The sequence below is a fragment of the Cydia strobilella genome, chromosome 14 (genome assembly GCF_947568885.1).
Source record: "Cydia strobilella chromosome 14, ilCydStro3.1, whole genome shotgun sequence".
Lineage (NCBI taxonomy): Eukaryota > Metazoa > Arthropoda > Insecta > Lepidoptera > Tortricidae > Cydia > Cydia strobilella.
This window is the reverse complement of record NC_086054.1, coordinates 12,208,862-12,228,271: the sequence shown is the minus strand read 5'-3', so window position 1 is coordinate 12,228,271 and position 19,410 is coordinate 12,208,862. Positions and strand designations below refer to the sequence as shown.

General features: G+C 39.2%; 1 protein-coding gene and 1 long non-coding RNA gene across 2 annotated transcripts in view; both read left to right on the top strand.

Annotated features, from left to right (window-relative positions):
• Nucleotides 1-19,410, top strand: part of LOC134747300 (uncharacterized) — a 336,530-nt gene that overhangs the window by 29,109 nt on the left and 288,011 nt on the right. The window lies entirely within an intron of this gene.
• LOC134747248 (protein kibra) overlaps nucleotides 1-19,410 on the top strand; it is a 107,979-nt gene that overhangs the window by 17,614 nt on the left and 70,955 nt on the right. Inside the window, exon 2 of the mRNA XM_063681855.1 lies at nucleotides 19,183-19,292. Within this exon, the coding sequence (XP_063537925.1) occupies nucleotides 19,183-19,292 (110 nt within the window). The remainder of the gene's footprint in view (nucleotides 1-19,182; nucleotides 19,293-19,410) is intronic.

Sequence of the window (19,410 nt, the reverse complement as noted above, 5' to 3'; positions counted from 1 at the left end):
CAATGACAAAGTGAGGCATTGTCATCATTAATGTCAAGTTCATAGAAACAACGACGTTTATTATTTCACTTTCACACTTTGTTTAGTTCAAGTCGGTGCTCTTTGTATTCCAATAATAATCTACAACGTATTGTCACAAAAAATTGCGTTTTGGTTATCTATTAAAAGGCTGTTTTTTAATATGAATTCTCATTTAAACTTTCACGATTTCTACACATTATTAAATTGTTCTCCGAGACCACGGGGACAACGCCGTCCTCGAAAGTCTTGACGTCGGAGGTAAATCCTAAAACTTAAATACGCGATTGAGTCCCGTTTTACAATTGAATAATGAATTCTCGTTTTGATCAAAGCTCTTCTACGTAATTGTTTATTTTATTATGTAAAACGTATTGTTGCACCCTGTAGGCGCCGGCCATCATTAATTATCTGGCAACGGCGTGCATTTATCTGCATAGCTGCAGCGAAACCAGAAACTTGCACCTGTTGCGATCCGGATACCATTATAGTATCTACCTATACTATGTTGCATTGCGTTTTGGGTTTCGCATTTAGCTTTCTCGGAAAGTTATTCTCTCTATGTGAGTGGATATAAGACTGTTGTATTACATTGAGTTGAGTTAATATTACGATAGAGAAGCCTTACCAAACAATGAAATTGTCGCAGTCGCAACTTGTACAACTTGTACCACGCGACCAAAACGTAAGCGCCATAAAATTCATGGCGCTTACGCGTTTAGGTCGCGAAATTCAACGCTCCGCTTCTATGGTTTGTTGTCATGACAACAACAACCCATGGCGTAAAATACTGGGTCTCTGTGCCGGTTCTAAACGTAGTAATATTAGTTAAATGTTGTATTATTGGCAATCAGATATTAAATAAATAAATATTAGGGGACAATCTTCTACAAATCGAGCTAGCCCACATTAAGCTCAATAAGGCTTATATTGTGGGTACTAGATGACGATTTAAATAATATATAGATAGCATTACTTAACATTGTTTCAAAATTAACTGTAATTTTTACTTAAACTATTCGAAGTATAAAAAAAATATCATGAAAATCGGCTTTTTACTACCTCGCGGAAATTCTTATAAAAACGTAACAACCTACGAAAAAAATACAATTGTGTACTATAATTGTAATTTAGTACCTTGCCTATTATTTCTAATCAAAGCTTTACATCTAAACCCATGTCATCCAGAAAAAAAAAACCATAAGACGATCTTCGTCTCAGTGTACTAGTAGTCCATCATTCAGACTTTGTTGATTTTTGACCGAATACTTGGTTTCTCATGGGCGGCACACCCTCGTGAAGTTGACCACCCCATTTCGTTTGCCCGCAAATGGCATATCTATATCGTTAGTTCATCGTTAGTTCACGTTTGTTCAGTAGGTAAAATCGTTAGGACCCGATTCCAAAGTCGATTTTTTTTTTAAAAAAAGGGGGTGGCTGTCTTCACGCTAGCCACCCCAAACCACTTTTTGTTAGTTTTTTTGGTCTAGATAGCAAGATATTCGTTAGTTCATGATTGTTCAGGCATTGGTAGCGTTAGGACCCGATTCCTTCATTTTTTTTTTTTTTTCAAAGTGGGGTGGCTGTCTTCACGTTAACCACCCCACCCAGAAATCAGTCAAACTAACCATGTGAATCCATCGGGCGACGTTAGTTCACGTTTGTTCAGGCATTAAAATCGTTAGGATCTCAATAGATTTGCTATAAAAAAATAAAATCAAAAAATTCATATTGGCCGGCCGAGATAGTTCAGCAGGGGGGGCGTAACAAGCAATCGACACAGATACTAACGATTCTATGCCCTAAATAAGCATCTATAGACGATATATAACCGATACAGTACGGTAACTTGCGGGTATTCAGAACAGATTAAAAGATTTTCGTGGTTTTATATTTTTTTTATTCTATGGTGGTGGCTGTCTTCACGCTAGCCACCCCAAACCACTTTTTGTTAGTTTTTTTGGTCTAGATAGCAAGATATTCGTTAGTTCATGATTGTTCAGGCATTGGTAGCGTTAGGACCCGATTCCTTCATTTTTTTTTTTTTTTCAAAGTGGGGTGGCTGTCTTCACGTTAACCACCCCACCCAGAAATCAGTCAAACTAACCATGTGAATCCATCGGGCGACGTTAGTTCACGTTTGTTCAGGCATTAAAATCGTTAGGATCTCAATAGATTTGCTATAAAAAAATAAAATCAAAAAATTCATATTGGCCGGCCGAGATAGTTCAGCAGGGGGGGCGTAACAAGCAATCGACACAGATACTAACGATTCTATGCCCTAAATAAGCATCTATAGACGATATATAACCGATACAGTATGGTAACTTGCGGGTATTCAGAACAGATTAAAAGATTTTCGTGGTTTTATATTTTTTTTATTATATGGCGGTGGCTGTCTTCACGCTAGCCACCCCAAACCACTTTTTGTTAGTTTTTTTGGTCTAGATAGCAAGATATTCGTTAGTTCATGATTGTTCAGGCATTGGTAGCGTTAGGACCCGATTCCTTCATTTTTTATTTTTTTTTAAAGTGGGGTGGCTGTCTTCACGCTAACCACCCCACCCAGAAATCAGTCAAACTAACCATGTGAATCCATCGGGCGACGTTAGTTCACGTTTGTTCAGGCATTAAAATCGTTAGGATCTCAATAGATTTGCTATAAAAAAATAAAATCAAAAAACTCATATTGGCCGGCCGAGATAGTTCAGCAGGGGGGGCGTAACAAGCAATCGACACAGATACTAACGATTCTATGCCCTAAATAAGCATCTATAGACGATATATAACCGATACAGTACGGTAACTTGCGGGTATTCAGAACAGATTAAAAGATTTTCGTGGTTTTATATTTTTTTTATTCTATGGTGGTGGCTGTCTTCACGCTAGCCACCCCAAACCACTTTTTGTTAGTTTTTTTGGTCTAGATAGCAAGATATTCGTTAGTTCATGATTGTTCAGGTATTGGTAGCGTTAGGACCCGATTCCTTCATTTTTTTTTTCAAAGTGGGGTGGCTGTCTTCACGTTAACCACCCCACCCAGAAATCAGTCAAACTAACCATGTGAATCCATCGGGCGACGTTAGTTCACGTTTGTTCAGGCATTAAAATCGTTAGGATCTCAATAGATTTGCTATAAAAAAATAAAATAAAAAAATTCATATTGGCCGGCCGAGATAGTTCAGCAGGGGGGGCGTAACAAGCAATCGACACAGATACTAACGATTCTATGCCCTAAATAAGCATCTATAGACGATATATAACCGATACAGTACGGTAACTTGCGGGTATTCAGAACAGATTAAAAGATTTTCGTGGTTTTATATAGGTATATTTTTTATTCTATGGTGGTGGCTGACTTCACGCTAGCCACCCCAAACCATTTATTGTTAGTTTTTTGGTCTAGATAGCAAGATAGCCACCCCTGTCTTCACGCTAACCACCCCACCCCGAAATCAGTCAAACTAACTATGTGAATCCATCGGGCGACGTTAGTTCACGTTTGTTCAGGCATTAAAATCGTTAGGATCTCAATATATTTGCTATAAAAAAATAAAATCGGAAAATTCATATTGGCCAGCCGAGATAGTTCAGCCGGCGGGCGTAACAAGCAATCGACACAGAAACTAATGATTCTATGCCCTAAATAAGCATCTATAGACGATATATATAACCGATACAGTGCGGTAACTTGCGGGTATTCGAAACAGATTAAAAGATTTTCGTGGTTTTATATTTTTTTTATTCTATGGTGGTGGCTGACTTCACGCTAGCCACCCCAAACCACTTATTGTTTGTGTTTTTGGTCTAGACAGCAAGATATTCGTTAGTTCATGATTGTTCAGGCATTGGAATCGTTAGGACCCGATTCCTTCATTTTTTTTTAAAAAGTGGGGTGGCTGTCTTCACGCTAACCACCCCACCCCGAAATCAGTCAAAATAACCATGTGAATCCATCGGGCGACGTTAGTTCACGTTTGTTCAGGCATTAAAATCGTTACGATCTCAATAGATTTGCTATAAAAAAATAAAATCAAAAAATTCATATTGGCCGGCCGAGATAGTTCAGCCGGCGGGCGTAACAAGCAATCGACACAGAAACTAATGATTCTATGCCCTAAATAAGCATCTATAGACGATATATATAACCGATACAGTACGGTAACTTGCGGGTATTCGAAACAGATTAAAAGATTTTCGTGGTTTTATATTTTTTTTTAATTCTATGGTGGTGGCTGACTTCACGCTAGCCACCCCAAACCACTTATTGTTTGTGTTTTTGGTCTAGACAGCAAGATATTCGTTAGTTCATGATTGTTCAGGCATTGGAATCGTTAGGACCCGATTCCTTCATTTTTTTTAAAAAAGTGGGGTGGCTGTCTTCACGCTAACCACTCCACCCCGAAATCAGTCAAAATAACCATGTGAATCCATCGGGCGACGTTAGTTCACGTTTGTTCAGACATTAAAATCGTTAGGATCTCAATAGATAAAAAAATAAAATCGAAAAATTCATATTGGCCGGCCGAGATAGTTCAGTAGGGAGGGTGTAACAAGCAATCGACACAGATACTAACGATCTAAGCCCTACATAAGCATCTATAGACGATATAACACCGACACAGTACGGTAATTTGGCGGCATTAAATAAGGTTAGACAGGCAATAATAAAATGCAAAAACTTTCTTATGCTCCTAAGTCGACGGCTGAAAAAAATACTCAGAATCGAGTCCATACGATGCCACTTGCAGAATAATATCAGCCGACCATGCTGATTCAAGATAGGTAGGTCATTTGCGGGTGATCAAAGCAGATTTTGCGGAAAAAAATAAAACTTGAAAATTATAATAACCCAACTTATGCTCCTAAGTCAACGGCTGAAAAAAATACTCAGAATCGGGTCCTTACGATGCCACTGGCAGAATAACATCAGCAGACCATGCTGATTCAAGATAGGTAGGTCATTTGCGGGCGATCAAAGCAGATTTTGCGCAAAAAAAAACTTGAACATTTGAATAACCCAACTTATGCTCCTAAGTCAACGGCTGAAAACAATACTCAGAATCGGGTCCTTACGATGCTACTTGCAGAATAACATCAGCCGACCATGCTGATTCAAGATAGGTAGGTCATTTGCGGGCGATCAAAGCAGATTTTGCGCAAAAAAAAAAAACGAACATTTGAATAACCCAACTTATGCTCCTAAGTCAACGGCTGAAAAAAACACTCAGAATCGGGTCCTTACGATGCCACTTGCAGAATAACATCAGCCGACCATGCTGATTCAAGATAGGTAGGTCATTTGCGGGCGATCAAAGCATATTTTCCGGGAAAAAAAAAACTTAAATACTCGTATTTTAATAACCCAACTTATGCTCCTAAGTCGACGGCTGAAAAAAATACTCAGAATCGGGTCCTTACGATGCCACTTGCAGAATAACATCAGCAGACCATGCTGATTCAAGATAGGTATGTCATTTGCGGGCGATCAAAACAAATTTGCGGAAAAAAATAAAATTTGAAAATTTTAATAACCCAACTTATGCTCCTAAGTCGGCGGCCGAAAAAAATACTCAGAATCGGGTCCTTACGATGCCACTTGCAGAATAACATCAGCAGCCCATGCTCCTAAGGACTCTGTACATTATAAAACTTATCGGCAATCTGATCTGGGGGCACGGCAGTGCCCCCGCCAAGTCGAGCAAAACAAAGAAGCACGGCCGTACCATCCTTTTCTCGAAGCCATTCAGGCCATTTTCAACGTCCTGTAATTTTGTGCTGGCTAAAGCTAGAGCCCTGAATTTTCAGTGACATATAGGGCATAATATGGCTTACATATATTCCCAAGAACATTCAATTTGAACTTGTAGTTTAAGAATTATTGCACGTCAAAGTTCCTTATTTTTGTCACTGACACACTCACTCACTGATCATCATAATTCTAAGGTACTTCTAGCCAACCAACACGCTTCAAATTTTAAACATAAGTAGTTTTTAGCTTAACAAGCCATAAAAAACCTAAGAATATAGCAATATCAGTCTCGTTTTAAATATTTAGGAACTGCATAAGTAAGTTTGTATTCCCATATGAATATATTCTATTAAAAAGTTACTTTTGCAGTTCCAACAAATAGTAGGTAAAGGTCTAAGATGTACGATGTGTGTATAAAGATGTGTATAGTATGAGCAGGGGGGTGTCACTGCGCAGTTTAGGTATATTTGGCCGGCGCTCGGCTCGCACGATAATGGTGTCACGTGGCGCTCGCGCAAAATTGAAAATACGCAATGGCTTCGAAACCTAAATCGCGATCTAATCTGTATAAAAGATAATGTTCTGTTTACGGATGTCTGAATAAACGGAAGAACAAGGAAGCAGAATTTTTTTTTTTAATTCCGGACTATATTGACCGACATATTTTCAAAGGAATAAGTACTTCTGTGGCATACCTACTTCCGTGAGAATCAGACATACTATCTCCGGCTAAAAATTGTATGTTTACAGAATCTACGTTTGTAATTCCTACATATTTATCTTAAAAATAATAAATCAGTAGGTATAGGTGCAGAAACTTGTCAAGTGACAACCCCGTGCCGACACTCGCAGCTCGGTCATAAAACTGCGGCGCGCAAAGAATATTCACGGTTCGTGCGCGGTTATAAGTTTCAATTTTGCTTGCAGGCGGCGAGTGTAGGTATAATTTTATACCTAAATCTGGCTTTTGTGAAGAAGTGAATTTTCTGTATGGTAGTACTATTAGTTATTCTGTGGTATGAGTATGGTATGGCTATGAGTATGGTAAGAATATGAATATGGTATAGGTTCATACCATACATATGGCACTAGTGTGCGGGTATGGTGTGGGATGGGGACTTGGGTATGAGTATTGGATGAATACAAGTATAGCTTGGTATGACCATGAGTATTGTACAGGTATGAGTACGAGTACGAGTAACAGGTATAGTGTGAGACGGGTATGAGTATGAGCTTTCAGAAAAGTGGTAGTACCCGAAAAGACGGACTGCCTACAAAAAGAGATGAGATCCCAAAACTTCTACAACAAAAAAGTTTAGAGATGTAATATGATACCAAGTCTGTTATTTTAGTCAGTGCCGGGGGGTGTTAAAACCGCATCAACATTAGATAACTTTAATTTTTAATACATATAATGACTTGGCAATCGCACAATATAATGCTTTACTCGTACCGTACTCCTATAGTATTTTATACAATCGTGATATAATAGAGAGCTTTTCAGTCGAGTACCGTGTTTAAGCAACGAAGCTTGCTGAGTTGCTTAAGGTACGAGATTGAAAAGCTTGATTATATCACTATTGTATACAATACTTTTTTCTACGAGACAAAAAAATAATACTTACATCGATTAAGCCCGCACACGTTTCGCAAAATTTTCCGTACGGAATCACATGTACAAGCGAGACAGCACTATGCATTTGTTTCCACCTGTCATTCGGTTTCCGTATGGACTGACAGGTGCAAGCGAGACAGCACTTTGCATTTGTAGAGCGTCGTCTCGTTCCCACCTGTCATTCCGTATGGAAACCGAATGAAAATTCCGAACGTCTGCGGTAAGGCTGGCCTCAGACGTTCGGTTTCCTGATCAGGAATCCGAATGAGGGCTATCGTTTTTTTTCACCAGTTGGCGCCTCTGTTGATGGTGGTCCAAAAGACTAAAGAACAGCTGTAAGTCATAAATAAATAAATAAATATTATAGGACATTCTTACACAGATTGACTAAAGTCCCACGGTAAGCCCAAGGAGGCTTGTGTTATGGGTACTCAGACAACGATATATATAATATATAAATACTTAAATACATAGAAAACACCTATGACTCAGGAACAAATATCTGTGCTCATCACACAAATAAATGCCATTACCGGGATTCGAACCCAGGACCATCGGCTTCACAGGCAGGGTCACTACCCACTAGGCCAGACCGGTCGTCAAAACGGGTGTCATTGAAGTGACAAGTGACATTTGACATTTCGAACTTGGCGAAGACCACCATCCACACTAGCGCCCCTAGCGGCGAATTCATACGCGTTAGCCCTCATTGGGAATACAGATTCGGAATTTTGTAACCATAGCGCACACATTCGATTATTTGCGTTAGGTCTCATTCTCACGAGCGCTTTTTCAACGCGCGTTAAAAAAGCGTTTGAATGACACTAATGGAAACATGTGTATTTATTCACACGATAGCGGTAGCGCGTTTTATGAAGCGTTGTTGGATTTCAACTTTAAGCCTTGGTAGTTAAATCGAATTTAGCGTGCGGGCAATTTCAAGCGTTTGTTTAACGCGCGTTGAAAAAGCCCTCGTGTGATGGGGCCTTAGGCCAGGATTACACTTGTAAGTTTTACTTACGTAAGTAGGGACAAAGCTATTTGCTAGAATGAGATAACGATATTCATATCTCATTCTGTAGTATAGCTGTGCCCCTACTTACGTAAGTAAAACTTACAAGTGTAATCCTGGCCTCAGGGCAAACATACGGAATTTTCGATCGGTTTCCGTACGGAATGACAGTTGCAAGCCATTATGCATGTGTATAGCGACGTCCCGTTCACACCTGTCATTCCGTACGGAAACCGAATATTCTGTCCGTGTGCGGCGAGTCAAATAAAATATACGTAGGCACTAGCTGTATTCGGGATGACGTCATTCGGTTTTTACCCGACTGCCAAAGGAGGAGGGTAATGTTTTTCGAGTGTATGTAAGTATGTATGTATGTATGCCTGTTTCTTAGTGGCCTCCTGTAGCCTAAACGGCTGGATGGATTTTGATGTATGAGGTATCGTTAGATTCGTCTTGATCACGGGAGTGTCATAGGATACATTTTATCCCGAAAGTCCTACTAGTAGGAGATACGGCTTATATGGTCGACCTTCACCCATACGTCTGACGGATGAAACTTATATTTTATGAAAGAAAATATGTTCCTGAACATAAATAAATAGGGTTGCCTAAAGAAATATGGTCAAGGCTATTTTAAATAAATTTTTGAAAATATATTTTTTTCTTTAAATTTCACCGATTTGTCTGACGAACAAAATAAGTTCCAATGGAAAGTATACAATTTGTACAACATGAATAAATTAGGTTGCCTATGTTTTTCCGGTCACTATTATGAGGTTGCCGTGTTTAAACGGGTGAGTTAAAATCGATAATTGCACCCATCTGTCTGACGCTTGAATTGTATATCAAAATAATGGTAATTTTATTGCGAATACAATGGTATAGGGTTGCCTGCAAAAATCCGGTCACAAATAAGGGTTGCCAGGCTTTAAAAGAAAATAAGAAGGTTATAAGTTGCTGATTAGCGAACTAGACTCCACACTCGCGTTCGCGGCTTCGCGCCCCGATTCCCGCACGAGTGTGGAGGGGGCTTAGTATATAAGTGGATCAGTCATGGATTCTCTTTGCTCGTACAAGACAGTCTTAAGCCACTCGTGTGTGGAGGGGGCTTTATACATGTGCGGTGGGGGGAATGGACCGAACGGGACAGTCTTATACTAGAAGACGCTTTCTCTGCTACACCTACTGAAAGATACTTGAAGATACATGTATATTTCAGTAGGAGTATGGTGCACATAGTATGGTTTATGGTGGGTAACAAATAAAGCCCATCACAGATACGGCATCTGCCGATATCTTTTAAGATCCCTCCACACTCGTGGGCGAATCGCGGAGCGAAGCCACGAACGCGAGAGTGGAGTCGAGTTCGCTGATCTGCGAAATCGACCACACTCGCGTTCGCGGCTTCGCTCCGCGAGGCATCTGCAGATGAATTGCGATGTATCGGTCTGTATATTTCGTTTCTCTCACAATTTGCAGTGTTGCTTCCCAGCGAGATCTTGGTGTCGTTATAGCTGATAACATTGGGAGGAACACATTTTGGGTTTTACCAAAAAGGCTAACTCTGTTTTATATATGATTAAGAAAGCTTTCCGTTATATGGATATAGTTATTTGTTATACAAGGGTGCAAAGTTGTATTTTAACCGCGAGTGTGGAATTGATACACGAGCAAGCGAAATGATTCTATAGTTGAACCACGAGCGTAGCGAGTGGTTCTAAAATAGAATCCTGAGCGTAGCGAGTGTTTCAACACACGAGAAGTAAAATACATTTGCACCCGTGTGTAACACAAAACTTTTCCCCTCACCATAGCGAGGAAAGTACAACATCCACAGGCGTTAGATCATCTTCGTCACTGGAATCACTATTTTTTTTACGATATTATAACAAAAAACTGGAAATTCTGTATTTTACGTGAGAAGTTTGTAAGTAAAAAGTTTGTTGACAATGTTGACATTCTGACGTATGAAATGTCAATGATGCGTTTTGAAATTGCATTGACTCAACTTGTGCGTTCAGAATTATATTTAACATCATTATTAAAAAACAAACGTTTCTTATGGAACTTTAAGGTCTATGACATAAAATCATTAAATAAAGCTAAATTTGGTATTTTTTATTAGATTCTCAAACCATTTGTTTAATGATAATTAATATCAAACGAATCATTATTATGAGCGTTTTACGTTTTGTTATCTGTCAAGCTACTTAAACACGCTCCATCCAAGGTCAAATTACTTTCCCCACTAGTGGATAAAATGCGTTTTTCCCCGCTAGTTTTAAAGGATAAAAGACAACTTTCCGAGCTAGTGAGGGGAAAAGAATATTTTAATTAAACTCTATAAAACATACGTAAGATCCTTATTGGAATATGCGTTCCAAATTTGGAATCCATATTTCCGAAAGGACATCAACCTTATTGAAAGAGTCCAAAGAAGAGCAACAAAATTGGCGCCATCTCTTCGCAACCGATCTTACGAAGATAGGTTAAAGGAATTGGGCCTGACAACAGTGACAACCTTGGAGCAGCGAAGGCAACGTGGTGACTTAATAGAAACATACAAAATACTCACAGGACACTACAACGTACCCGGGTTAAGTGACATTTTCACTCGGAATATGAATGACAGACTGAGAGGACATTCTCTGAAGCTGGCACGGACGCAGAGTAGTAGCAACCCAAGACGACACTTCCTGTCTAACCGTGTAGTGAAAGTGTGGAACAGTTTGCCCGAATCCGTAATCAGTGCGCCTTCAGTGAACTCCTTTAAAAACAGACTCTACAAACATTTTACGAATGGACAAAACACAAGTGCAGGACATTGATATGCACGTATCAGCTATTTTAAGCTGCCTGTGCATTCGTATATAATAATAATAATAATGTAGGTGCTAAACAGAGAGCGATATATATTTTGGTACAATTTCCAATTTTAACATATAGTTGTTCAAGCAAATCTTGTTAGTAGAAAAAGGCGCGAAATTCAAATTTTCTTTGGTACGATATCAATTTGCGCCTACATTTTTAAAATTTGCCGCCTTTTTCTACTGACAAGATTTGCTTGCAAGATTTAATTTACTTAAAGTGACAAGTGTTTATTATTCTATAATTTTATTGTAGTACTAAAAAAAAATATCTAATTATGACAATAGAACATAATTAGTTATTTACCTATTTTGTTTCACTTTATTTATCATTCAATACATTTAATTTTTTTATGCCTTTAGTCCTAATCATCTGCACTTTCAATCCGGAGGTCGCGGGTTCAAACCCCGGCTCGTACCAATGAGTTTTTCAGAACTTATGTACGAAATATCATTTGATATTTACCAGTCGCTTTTCGCTGAAGGAACACATCGGGAGGAAACCGGACTAATCCTAACAAGGCCTAGTTCCCCCTCTGGGTTGGAAGGTCAGATGGCAGTCGCTTTCGTAAAAACTAGTGCCTACGTCAATTCTTAGGATTAGTTGTCAAGCGGACCCCAGGCTCCCATGAGCCGTGGCAAAATGGCGGGATAACGCGAGGAAGATGATAAGTTCTAATCATCTGCGCACCACAGTTTGCTCCTCTCTCCAATTCCCTGAAATGTTGGTGCCTTCTATATATAAAGCCCCAAGCAACTACTTTATTTGATCACTGGTTTATCCGGCACTGATAGCATACCTTTTAGATAACAACCCTCCTGCCTACTGACAATAGGAGGATATAGAATTATAAATATAGCGAAACATATAGATTTATTTATAGGTACTGAATTTACTGATCATATACACTGTCAACATAGGTTAAAAAATACAATGTACAATTTAAGATCAAAATGAACTACAACTAGTGCCAAATATGTGCGATATTACATTGACTTTTTTTTTATACTACGTCGGTGGCAAACAAGCATACGGCCCGCCTGATGTTAAGCAGTCTCCATAGCCTATGTACGCCTGCAACTCCAGAGGAGTTACATGCGCGTTGCCGACCCTAACACTCCTCTCCCTCGAGCTCTGGCAACCTTACTCACCGGCAGGAACACAACACTATTAGTAGGGTCAAGTGTTATTTGGCTGCGGTTTTCTGTAAGGTGGAGGTACCTCCCCAGTTGGGCTCTGCTCTAGATCTGGAATGACATCCGCTGTCCTGTGCCCTACCACACAAAGCGAGATGTTATTCACAGTGCCCATAACTCTCTTTTGGACGTAGTTTAAGGACATACCCGGGTCGGAAATACTTTTGTTATGTTATAATAATTATTATAAATTGCCTATCATACTACTTAATGTCTCAATATATTTTGATAATAATCAGTACAAAATGCGTAGTGACAAGTTTTGGTGTTATTTTTTTATACTACGTCGGTGGCAAACAAGCATACGGCCCGCCTGATGGCAAGCAGTCACCGTAGCCTATGGACGCCTGCAACCTGTTTATTTCAAGACTTGGCATAGTATAGTAAAGAACAAAGAAGTTTTAACGGAAACAGCCCTTTCTTGTCACTAACAATTTTTGATTGGTGGCATAGGAAGATCAATCAGTGATGGGGTTTCAAATGATTATTCCCACTAGGTACCACCAAATTGGTAACAGTGGTAACAACAGATTTTTTTTCACCTATACCCAGTGGAGGCAACCATGAAAAATAATTTCCAGAAAAAAGCGCACTGATAATAATCATCTTGCTGGTCAGTTGCTGATAATGCAGCTTAAGATATCATGCTTAGTACAAAATACAACTACTCCGTAAGAAAACTATTTATAAGTCAAAGTCGCCTGCAGCAATACATTTAATCAGATGATGGACTGGGCTCTGGGCATGATGTATTTGACGCTATTTTTATTTTTTTATTTGAAATCATTATACAGCGTGGAAAGATAAGTCGGGCCCTGGAGGGAAACTACCTTAAATCCTTAAGCTGGCTCATTTTACTTAAAGGAGACATTCCTTTATTTTTAAAAAGAAACAAAACTGCATTCAAAGATTTTTTTAAACTCGCTTGCCTCGCACGGGACTCGAACCAACTAAAATAAAATAAAAAAACACTCCCTATTTTATTATACTAATCGATAGTATTATTATTCAGGATAAAATTTCTCTAACCAACATTTGGTCTTAAAAATAAAAATGATCGTTAAATCTAACATTAATTTTATTTTACTATCAATTTGTTACACTTAAATTATTTAACTGATAAATTGTTTGAAATGAGCCCCCTCGTTCCGGCTACACAAAATTAGTCGCCGTTGAAATTCATTTCTTGTACCCTTCAGCAAAGTTGTAGCGGAGTTTTACTCCAAGGGGGATGTAATGATAACCTCGCTACATGGATCTCTATGTATACAAAGCACAGTATAAAATAGCTATTGCACTGACCAGGAATCAACACTCGATGGGCGCACAATTCCATCTGCTCTCAATCTCATACCTCTATTCTCTTGTTATGAATGTAACCTCAACACTCTCAGGGAGATTAGAAGGGCCCCAAGTCCCGTGGCTTGTATCAGTGGATGCACGGCACAACTGAATCTCGACAAGAGAACTCATCGTGCATCCCGCATCTCATAGGTATACTCTTCTCAACCTCATCCGATGAGTACTGAGGTGGGAACCATGTGGTCCCCGACGAGCCTCCACAACAACCCCTACAGCTCATCCATCAGCCTCCATAAGAAACCTCCAGTAACTCAAACCGATAAACTCCAGCCAATTTTTTTCAGCCGTCTACTTAGGAGCATAAGTTGGGTTATTCAAATTTTCAAGTTTTATTTTTTTCCGCAAAATCTGCTTTGAGCGCCCGCAAATGACCTACCTATCTTGAATCAGTATGGTCGGCTGATGTTATTCTGCAAGTGGCATCGTAAGGACCCGATTCTGAGTATTTTTTTCAACCGTCGACTTAAAAGCTTAAGTTGGGTTATTTAAATTTTCAAGTTTTATTTTTTTCCGGAAAATGTGTTTTGATCGCCCGCAAATGACCTACCTATCTTGAATCAGCATGGTCTGCTGATGTTATTCTGCAAGTGGCATCGTAAGGACCCGATTCTGAGTATTTTTTTCAGCCGTCGACTTAGGAGCATAAGTTGGGTTATTCAAATACGAGTATTTGTTTTATTTTTTTCCGCAAAATCTGCATTGATCGCCCGCAAATGACCTACCTTTCTTAATTCAGCATGGTCGGCTGATATTATTCTGCAAGTGGCATCGTAAGGACCCGATTCTGAGTATTTTTTTCAGCCGTCTACTTAGGAGCATAAGTTGGGTTATTCAAATTTACAAGTTTTATTTTTTCCGCAAAATCTGCTTTGATTGCCCGCAAATGACCTACTTATCTTGAATCAGTATGGTCGGCTGATGTTATTCTGCAAGTGGCATCGTAAGGACCCGATTCTGAGTATTTTTTTCAACCGTCGACTTAAAAGCTTAATTTGGGTTATTTAAATTTTCAAGTTTTATTTTTTTCCGGAAAATGTGTTTTGATCGCCCGCAAATGACCTACCTATCTTGAATCAGCATGGTCTGCTGATGTTATTCTGCAAGTGGCATCGTAAGGACCTGATTCTGAGTATTTTTTTCAGTCGTCGACTTAGGAGCATAAGTTGGGTTATTCAAATACGAGTATTTGTTTTATTTTTTTCCGCAAAATCTGCATTGATCGCCCGCAAATGACCTACCTTTCTTAATTCAGCATGGTCGGCTGATGTTATTCTGCAAGTGGCATCGTAAAGACCCGATTCTGAGTATTTTTTTCAGCCGTCTACTTAGGAGCATAAGTTGGGTTATTCAAATTTAAAAGTTTTATTTTTTCCGCAAAATATGCTTTGATTGCCCGCAAATGACCTACCTATCTTGAATCAGCATGGTCGGCTGATGTTATTCTGCAAGTGGCATCGTAAGGACCCGATTCTGAGTATTTTTTCAGCCGTCTACGTAGGAGCATAAGTTGGGTTATTAAAATACGAGTATTTAAGTTTTATTTTTTTCCGCAAAATCTGCATTGATCGCCCGCAAATGACCTACCTATCTTGAATCAGCATGATCTGCTCATGTTATTCTGCAAGTGGCAACGTAAGGACCCGATTCTGAGTATTTTTTTTCAGCCGTCGACTTAAGAGCATAAGTTGGGTTATTCAAATTTTTAAGTTTTATTTTTTTCCGCAAAATCTGCTTTGATCGCCCGCAAATGACCTACCTATCTTGAATCAGCATGGTCGGCTGATGTTATTTTGCAAGTGGCTTCGTAAGGACCCGATTCTGAGTATTTTTTTCAGCCGTTGACTTAGGAGCATAAGTTGGGTTATTCAAATTTTCAAGTTTTATTTTTTTCCGCAAAATCTGCATTGATCGCCCGCAAATGACCTACCTATCTTGAATCAGCATGGTCTGGTCATGTTATTCTGCAAGTGGCATCGTAAGGACCCGATTCTGAGTATTTTTTCAGCCGTCGACTTAGGAGCATAAGTTGGGTTATTCAAATTTTCAAGTTTTATTTTTTTCCGCAAAATCTGCTATGATCGCCCGCAAATGACCTACCTATCTTGAATCAGCATGGTCGGTTGATGTTATTCTGCAAGTGGCATCGTAAGGACCCGATTCTTTGTATTTTTTTCAGCCGTTGACTTAGGAGCTTAAGTTGGGTTATTAAAATTTTCAATTTTTTTTTCCGCAAAATCTGCTATGATCGCCCGCAAATGACCTACCTATCTTGAATCAGCATGGTCGGTTGATGTTATTCTGCAAGTGGCATCGTAAGGACCCGATTCTGAGTATTTTTTTCAGCCGTTGACTTAGGAGCTTAAGTTGGGTTATTAAAATTTTCAATTTTTTTTTCCGCAAAACCTGCTTTGATCGCCCGCAAATGGCCTACCTATCTTGAATCAGCATGGTCGGCTGATGTTATTCTGCAAGTGGCATCGTAAGGACCCGATTCTGAGTATTTTTTCAGCCGTCGACTTAGGAGCATAAGTTGAGTTATTCAAATTTTCAAGTTTTATTTTTTTTCGCAAAATCTACTATGATCGCCCGCAAATGACCTACCTATCTTGAATCAGCATGGTCGGCTGATGTTATTCTGCAAGTGGCATCGTAAGGACCCGATTTTGAGTATTTTTTTCAGCCGTTGAATTAGGAGCATAAGTTAGGTTATTAAAATTTTCAAATTTTATTTTTTTCCGCAAAACCTGCTTTGATCGCCCGCAAATGACCTACCTATCTTGAATCAGCATGGTCGGCTGATGTTATTCTGCAAGTGACATCGTAAGGACCCGATTCTGAGTATTTTTTTCAGCCGTCGACTTAGGAGCATAAGTTGGGTTATTAAAATTTTCAAGTTTTTTTTTTCGGCAAATTTGTTTTGATCGCCCGCAAATGACCTACCTATCGTGAATTAGCATAGTCTGATGATGTTATTCTGCAAGTGGCATTGTAAGGACCCGATTCTGAGTATTTTTTTCAGCCGTCGACTTAGGAGCATAAGTTAAAGTTTTTGCATTTTATTATTGCCTGTCTAACCTTATTTAATGCCGCCAAATTACTGTACTGTGTCGGTGTTATATCGGGCTTATGTAGGGCTTAGAATCGTTAGTATCTGTGTCGATTGCTTGTTACACCCTCCCTACTGAACTATCTCGGCCGGGAAATATGAATTTCTTGATTTTATGTTTTTATCTATTGAGATCCTAACGATTTTAATGCCTGAACAAACGTGAACTAACGTCGCCCGATGGATTCACATAGTTAGTTTGACTGATTTCGGGGTGGGGTGGTTAGCGTGAAGACAGGGGTGGCTATCTTGCTATCTAGACCAAAAAACTAACAATAAATGGTTTGGGGTGGCTAGCGTGAAGTCAGCCACCACCATAGAATAAAAAATATACCTATATAAAACCACGAAAATCTTTTAATCTGTTCTGAATACCCGCAAGTTACCGTACTGTATCGGTTATATATCGTCTATAGATGCTTATTTAGGGCATAGAATCGTTAGTATCTGTGTCGATTGCTTGTTACGCCCCCCCTGCTGAACTATCTCGGCCGGCCAATATGAATTTTTTTATTTTATTTTTTTATAGCAAATCTATTGAGATCCTAACGATTTTAATGCCTGAACAAACGTGAACTAACGTCGCCCGATGGATTCACATGGTTAGTTTGACTGATTTCTGGGTGGGGTAGTTAGCGTGAAGACAGCCACCCCACTTTAAAAAAAACAAAAAAAATGAAGGAATCGGGTCCTAACGATTCCAATGCCTGAACAATCATGAACTAACGAATATCTTGCTATCTAGACCAAAAAAACTAACAAAAAGTGGTTTGGGGTGGCTAGCGTGAAGACAGCCACCACCATAGAATTAAAAAAATATAAAACCACGAAAATCTTTTAATCTGTTCTGAATACCCGCAAGTTACCGTACTGTATCGGTTATATATCGTCTATAGATGCTTATTTAGGGCATAGAATCGTTAGTATCTGTGTCGATTGCTTGTTACGCCCCCCCTGCTGAACTATCTCGGCCGGTCAATATGAATTTTTTTATTTAATTTTTTTATAGCAAATCAATTGAGATCCTAACGATTTTAATGCCTGAACAAACGTGAACTAACGTCGCCCGATGGATTCACATGGTTAGTTTGACTGATTTCTGGGTGGGGTGGTTAGCGTGAAGACAGCCACCCCACTTTAAAAAAAAAAAAAAAATGAAGGAATCGGGTCCTAACGATTCCAATGCCTGAACAATCATGAACTAACGAATATCTTGCTATCTAGACCAAAAAAACTAACAAAAAGTGGTTTGGGGTGGCTAGCGTGAAGACAGCCACCCCCTTTTATTTTTTTAAAAAATCGATTTTGGAATCGGGTCCTAACGATTTTACCTACTGAACAAACGTGAACTAACGATGAACTAACGATATAGATATGCCATTTGCGGGCAAACGAAATGGGGTGGTCAACTTCACGAGCATGGGCGGCACTATCATTTAGAGCCTCAAGCATACACACAAAACCAAATATTTGGGTCGTCATTGAATTTATAATTTTAAACTACATCTTACCGATTTTAAACATAAAATTAGAAGGAACCCCAACAACCATACACACGAAGCAAATTAGTAGGACAGGTTCAACCCAAAAGTAGTAAAATGGGTCCGAAATAAGTGGTAGATTATTATTTTGAGTTGATGATAGTACTACCTTGGTTTTAATAGTCTCAGTGTATCGTGGGAAGAAACCGTATGAACTTTCTTTCTTTTTAAGTTGTACGAGATTAGATTTAATTTGGTCTAAATTGCATTGTTGGGGAACGCATTTAACTATTCATTACTTTGTTTAAATTTAAAAGAGATACTAATAGAATTGTAACTGTCAGTATGATAATAAATTGTTGTGCTTACAAAATTTTAATAATTGGATCGACGTTACCCATCATCATCATTTTAGCGTCCTGTCGCCCACTGCTGAGCGTAGGCTTCTCTTCCGCGTACGCCACTTATCCCGCTCCTGGGATAATCTCATCCAGAAGTGCCCTTCTCTTCCAAATCTCGTCCACCCAACGAGCTAACGGATACCAGACGCTTTCATCCGAAAGAGGCCACCAATCCATTAACATTTACCAAAAAAAACCAATAAATCGGAAAGTCATAAGATAAATAAGGTCTGCCGCACGTTTGCAGGACAATGTCAAATTAGGTCGGTAATATGTACTATATTTTCGGGGCTCTCACGTCTAATTGTCGAAACTAAGATAACCCTTGTTTATTAACATAAACACTTCATATATTAACGACGTCATTGCAGGTATACGAAGCCGCAGAGCTTCGCGGATTGCATCGGGAATGAACTGCCCCTTGGCTGGGAGGAGGCGTATGACCCTCAGATTGGGCCCTACTACATCAACCACGTCAGTCGTGAGTATTGTTTTTTTTTTTACAAATATTAGTTCCTGAGTCATGGACGTTTTCTATGTATATAAGTATGTATATCGTCGCCGCCTAGCAGCCATAGTCACAGCCATAGTACAAGCTG